The sequence below is a fragment of the Magnolia sinica genome, chromosome 18 (genome assembly GCF_029962835.1).
Source record: "Magnolia sinica isolate HGM2019 chromosome 18, MsV1, whole genome shotgun sequence".
In the NCBI taxonomy this organism is placed as follows: Eukaryota; Viridiplantae; Streptophyta; class Magnoliopsida; order Magnoliales; family Magnoliaceae; genus Magnolia; species Magnolia sinica.
This window is the reverse complement of record NC_080590.1, coordinates 4,707,939-4,714,636: the sequence shown is the minus strand read 5'-3', so window position 1 is coordinate 4,714,636 and position 6,698 is coordinate 4,707,939. Positions and strand designations below refer to the sequence as shown.

Sequence of the window (6,698 nt, the reverse complement as noted above, 5' to 3'; positions counted from 1 at the left end):
TAGATGGAAAAATGGATGGATGGACCGGATAGACCACATACATTTAAGGTGAGCCCAACTGAGTACTCAATCCGATTTCCTCTCTCATGCGCAACTTACACTGGGAAAAAAAGAAAAACGGGCCAACCACACTTTTACCTTATGACAACCACGACCATTTCCTCATGAAAACCACGACCCATATCACATGGCAACCACGACCCATACCTGGGTCGTGGTTGTAATGTGATAAGGGTCGTGATTGTAATGTAGTAAGGGTTGTAGTTCTCATGTTATATGAGTTGTAGTTGTCATGAGTCGTAGTTTTCTCAGGTCACGGTTGTTATATGTTCACTTCCTTTACTACCAAATTAAAGGATAACCATTGGTACAATAGCCTGAGGCCAACAATGGGAAGATCCGTTCCGTCCATCTTGTCGGCCAGCTCGGTGTGGGCCTAAAAAGTCATGACTTGGGCAGTGTCCACTTCTAACAAACATCACGGTGAGCCTGGAAAGTTTCAACAACGGGTTCCATTATCACTATTATTTTCTATTATGTGACCCACACGAGCTCTGGATCAGGCTGATATTTAGGCCCTAGCCTTAAAATGACATGGTAAAAAGGATGAACGGCATGGATTATACACATACATCAATATGGGCCCCACAGGTTTAGTCCTTGCCCACGCGCAAAAAGGGTTCCATACGCATCACTTTACTAGCATTAAATACTATGTAAGTTCTTAGTCCCTAGAAAACCGTGCAACTTATGAATCAAGGTCAGGAGCATTTTCGTCTGAAATAAACTCCAAAAGCTGTCAAACGGCCCTTTTGGGAATACATGGAGTGTCGTAGCGTTCTAGGTAATTTGCAAAAACTTCGAGGCTACTATGGCCTATTTCCCGATATGATTCAATAGATAGGTTGCAACATGTATTCAAACTGTCCACGTCAGCTTGTCGTTTTGCAAAGGTCAAACCATTTCATTCAGGCATAAGAAAGCTTCTAATTCCAGAAGCTGGTCATTTTCAACTCATCTTCCGTGTCACAACCCATCTCCAACTAACTAATTTTCAAATCGTATACTGTCTTCCATGCTTCATCTACTCTCCATCTTACCTCTTTTTGTGGGTCTTACATATTTTCCATTGCTGTTTATTGGAAAATGATTCTTTGGGAAAAAAATAAAAATGAAAGAGAAATCCAATACATTACAAATACCAACTAAGCAATTCATGGTTTACATGAAGTGGATCTTTAATTTGTACAAAATAAATTATTTTTATAACCTTCAAGCAAGACCTGATGAGCTCTTGCCGGGTTCAACCATTCATGCACGTTTCAGGATGTGTGGCTAGATGGACCAATATTGCCGCATGGCTGGATGATCTGAACCATCCATCAAGTGGGTATAATCATTGATCATTGATCCTGACCATTTTCCAGTGTTAGACCTAGATGTCAAACATGCGTAATTTTTGGACCCCAGCTCATTTATTCTGTGTCCCACAGGATAGACGGTTCAGATTACCACACTAAGCATCGTGTGGTTCTCATCCAGCAACACATGCTGAATGGCATGCATCACCACCTCTCGTGCCAAACAAACACTAATCTAAACATAAAAATTTAAATACACTCTAAAAATAATCTTTGACGTACAAAGGGATGGTCCCCTTTATCTCAGAATAATCTCAAGATCTCCATTAGGATTCAGTCAGCCAAGCGGGCGAAGATGGTTGGCTGCAAAAGAAGGGAATTTTATTTTATTTTATCATCTATAAGAACAAATAAAGGAAAGAGAAAAAAAGAATGTAATCTGTTAACATATTTTAATATTTCAGCTGTTTTCATAACTCCCCCATCAATAGAAAAAGCAGGGAAAGGAGATGAGAGAAAAGATAAGTAGCTTACTCTAGAATATCTCTCCAATAGCAATCATTTGCTTGATCATCTAGGTTGAGTTCTCCCCAAGCTTCAAAGGTAGTTGAAGTGGATGAATGGGCAGATATGTCAGTTGGGTTTATCAGGTCCCGCATTTGATCGGTGCCGATGAGCTCTGGTGAAGCTGAGACTGACATGGGAGTTGGATTTGAAGGTGCAATGTTATATGATCTAGCCATGTAGTTATTATTGTTGTTACTATTATTGGCGTCTAAGCAGATAATTTTGGAGCCTGACCCACTGATTGCTGACACTGTTTCTTGTCCTTCGAAACAAACACATGATTCCACAATAGTTTTATAGTCATCAGACAGTTGCTGGATTCCTATGTTAGAAAAGTTCGGCGGCATCATTGTGGGGTCATGGACATGAGCAAGAGAGCTGTCGAGAGGCTTGTTGAAATGGTGATTCAATTGGAGGGATTCACTATGATGGAAATCACGTAAGGCAGGCAGACCCATGAGATTGATCGACTCCATATACGGAGAATTCCCAGATATGACTTGAATTAGACTGTGAAGCAATTTAAGTTTGGCCAAGTGCTCAGCATCAGCATGTAGCCTGAGAGCATTGTCCCAAGGGTTCATTGAATTGCTGAAGTTGGAGGCAGTGAGAAAATGAGTAAGGCTTCCAAGGAGATCGAGGTCAGTTCTTGGCTTGTGGGTCACAGGGTCTATACCCCTCTGGAGGAGCTTCTTCTTCAAATGGGTATTCCAGAAGTTCTTGATTTCATTATCTGTCCTTCCTGGAAGACGGGCAGCAATAGCTGACCACCTACATAGGCAAACAAAACACAATAAGACTAAAATTCAGTTATTTCCTCATTCGAGTTATTACTAATCTATCATAAGCATGCTTAATTATAAAGTTTCTTTGATAAGATGTTCTTGTGATTCATCTTAGTACTCCCACTGTGGAATGATAGAAAAAAATAATGCAAGATAGATTCTCTCCATGAGTTGAAACATGGATTTCCATAGAAATTATTTTTGAGGGTCTTGTTTGAATAGCAAGAAAGCACCATTTTTCTATTAAAAAACACCTTGTATCTTGTGTTGAGAAATTAACATAGTGGAATTCAACGTTTGTTTGCTATCCAAACATAGTGAAATGTTTCAAGGAAAATTACTTCACAATTCTTTTCTATTCTTTTATTTTCGCACTATCCAAACAGGTCCTAAATCTGTATATATATTCATCGCAAACTAAAGGAGAAGGATAAATCAATTACTTATTTCCGAGCGCTGAATGAAGGCGAATGATGATTTCCTCTTCTTGATCTGTGAATCTTCCCCTCTTGATATCAGGCCTCAGATAATTTGTCCACCGGAGCCGGCAGCTCTTTCCACACCTGTTCAACCCAGCAAGCTTCGGGAGCGCCCTCCAGCTTCCATGCCCATGCTGATGTATGTAATCCACCAGAATCTGATCTTCTTCTGGTGTCCACGGACCCTTTTTCACCCCACTTTCATCACAACAAGGAGATCTCCCCATCACACCTGCAAAAGCATTCAAGACAATATCAATCAATGTCTATGTTTGAGAAATCTCTAGAAATAAAGAGGGTCTCTTTTGGGGTTGGCCTTAGACAAACCTGCTGGGATTAGAAGGTGGGTCTAAGGGAATGTGAGGATCCGTGTTGGAAAATCTCCTATCTAACATGAGTTTTTATAGGGCGTTGGTGTTAAAATTAAGAAGACTTTGTGTGTTGGAGACGCATTTCCCATGAGCGTAGGTACTTTCTTATATTCTATGCTATAATGAATTTATTCCATGATCACCCCCACATTTTTTTCAAATGACCAAATGAGGCAGGATCAGCTTATCCTAAACATGTGTGGGGTCCACCGAAATGTGTACATGACATTCAATCCATCCATCATGTGAGCCACCTCATGTTCTCTTCGGCACCATAGAACCATGCTGATCCAAAACTCAGTTGGGCCACATCACAGGGAAACAGTTGGGATGGTTACGCCCACCGTTAAAAACCTTCTGGATCATGTTTGGTATATGTCATCTAAACCATTTAGAAGATATGCCCTGCAAAGATGAATGGATACATTAAAAGTCAGACCATTCAAGGCCTACCTGAGCATTGGGTGCCAAGGAGATAGTGACATGATGGATGGATTGGATGTAATGCAAACATCAAAATGGGCCCACACATTGCTTTCTAGGTTGAGCTCAACCTACTAAGCATTGCAGTGGATCGGGCTCCATATAAACCTTGGATGTTAATGTATAAGAGAGGTTTTTCTTTTTGTCATGGTTCAGGATTGCCATTGGGGTCCACAAGCAGAGATGATCCAACTATAGGAACCGCCCATCTTCTTAATACTACTACAAATAAACAATCATCTAGGTCCTGATTATCAGAACATGTAAGCATGTGGACGGTTTCATACATGCCAGCGTGCCTGAGTCGGCACATTAGTTAAATGAACTATGTTGGTCACGTAGAACCCTTGAATTCGGACCGTGTGCGATCTTTTTCTCTGTCTACCCATTTTTTTAATACACATGTTGGGTAGTTGATGAGTATGTTGGTGCTTGGTTTGTTTCCTGTCGCATGTAATGTATGCATGACGTGCTAGAATCGATAAAGTGGCCCAATCCAAACCGATCAACTTCGACCCCAAGCGTCGAAATAAGAAGATATGTCCAATATGAACATATATGATCAGATTGTAAGAAGATAAATCACTTATTCAGCCACTTACGAAATTTTACAACGATCAGGTGATATCAGAGGGTGGGATTTTTCCTTCGAAGATGGGTTGCTTTTCACCTTCCACGAGAAAGATCTTTCAGGATACCAATCCATTTAAATAAAAGGAAAAAGTTACAATCAGTCACTAAGAGTGATTGCAAGAATGCATCTTTTGAAAGAACTGCGTGATATTGGATAAATGATAAATTTGGCTTATGAGCGTAGATTTGGTTTACAACTAAAAACTATAGCTAAGAATTAGCGCTACTTCATTATTGCTATTCATAGGATAAGCTAAGATAAAGTAAATCGATAGATTGGTTTGGTTTGATTGGATTTGTAGATGATTGGTTAGGTTTGCTCCGTGAATTTCTTTCGCTATTTAAAAAACTCTACCATGTAGTTTATTCTTCCAGATACTTCTTCCATTACTCTAATAATTATAGTAGTCGAAAAGTCATTCTCTAAATCATTCTTTTTGTTATGTTATCATTTTGTGACTATTCCTCTTTTGTTGGTCAAGTTTTGTATCTTGAGCTGTTCAATCGCGTTTCTTCTTCTCTTCGCTCGTTAAACTTTTAGATGACTCGTCTGTATTATTTTATTGACCATGCAATGACATGTAAAATTAGATTTATGCCGGCTATGATTCTGCAAAAACGCACTACAAGTATCTTGAAGATCTTTTTAATTATTTCATATTTCTCATGCAATGCCATATATCGCCCTAATATTGATTTTTTCCAGAATGCCCACAAAAAATATATATATATATAATTAGCTTGTTAGTACACTCACTGTCAGTTCACACTTCACTGTTAGCCGCCCCCACTAGGGAATTGATACCAAGACCTCAGTGTTGAAACGAGGTATCTTTCACTCAGTCTACCACTTGAGCTATGGATCTGAGTGTGAATGGCCAGAAATATGGTACAACAGAGTAGACTCGCCTGATTTTCAAGCTAGAGTATGTTCATGGTGACCTATCTAAGTCACGGCCTGGATCTTACACATTTTTTACACATAGGAACATGTTACGCTCTTCAATCTCATTTCCCATGAGCCACTTGCTACCTTTCTCATCACGAAATTTCAATAGCACATGAAACTAGGAAAACGAAAAGGGCATTTTGATAAATTGCCAACCCCTGGAAGTCCCTTATTCATCAAGCCAATTGTTGCACGTCGCCATGCCAGACTCCTACAATCCTAGAGTTAATTTTGCCTCCCTCGTGACTTGTGATCATGCGTATGTCGTTGCTTACTGGGCCCACATGTTGAATGGTCAGATGATTGGAACCGTTTATGTTGTGGAATGTATGATTGTTATAAACTTCCATCGGATAAATGATGATGACCATTAATATTCACGGAGTAATTTAGAAAAGTGAAAAGAAAACTTTCAATTGTTCGCATTCAACTCTAACAATGAAGCATTCTTGGAATAGTAATTACTTTCTCTTGTAGAAACGAGTGACGCAGATTTCCTTCGAATGGCTTTCGCATGAAGTTCCTATGATAGTAAGTTAGGTGGGGCTTATTGACCCCTGATGTAGGAAAGGACGTAACGAGGACGATCACTGTCTTCCTTGAACGATAAATACCTTGAATTCACAAAGCTCTCTTGAATCAACTACGCCATATGCTATTTAGTCCTTATAATGTTTACCAATTTAGAAAAAGATAGTGCATTGTTCAGTTACCTTTGTCTCGCTGACCTTATTAATTTAGTCGATTGTGTATTGAAAATGATGTCTTTTTGTCTTCAGTTGCAACTTTTCCACTAAGTTTAGAGATAATATTCCCATTACTCTCGCTGTCTATGATCACCTCAGAGACTTTTTAATTCATCCCACATTTGTTATAAAAATGTTATATCGCTGCGGGTGTACCTCCTTTGAGGTATACAATAGTCGTCTCACTATTAAGGTTTTATTGTGATCTCGCGGAACCTAATCTGCTTTGTCCGCTTCGTCATTCACAAAGTGTTTTGCTTCATCAATTTTCGAGTCTTCCTCTGTATTTTTAATGCTTCCATCATTAATATGGAGAATAACCAC

The 6,698-nt window shown here is 39.4% G+C and overlaps 1 protein-coding gene across 1 annotated transcript; it reads right to left on the bottom strand.

Annotated features, from left to right (window-relative positions):
• Positions 1-1,166: 1,166 nt before the first annotated feature.
• Positions 1,167-3,573, bottom strand: LOC131233672 (transcription factor MYB102-like). Its single transcript, XM_058230463.1, has 4 exons — positions 3,520-3,573; positions 3,157-3,424; positions 1,896-2,699; positions 1,167-1,724 (listed from the first exon to the last, which is right to left on the bottom strand). The coding sequence occupies exons 2-4, from the start codon at positions 3,417-3,419 to the stop codon at positions 1,688-1,690; spliced, it is 1,104 nt and encodes a 367-aa protein (XP_058086446.1). The 5' UTR covers positions 3,420-3,424; positions 3,520-3,573; the 3' UTR covers positions 1,167-1,687.
• Positions 3,574-6,698: the final 3,125 nt, after the last annotated feature.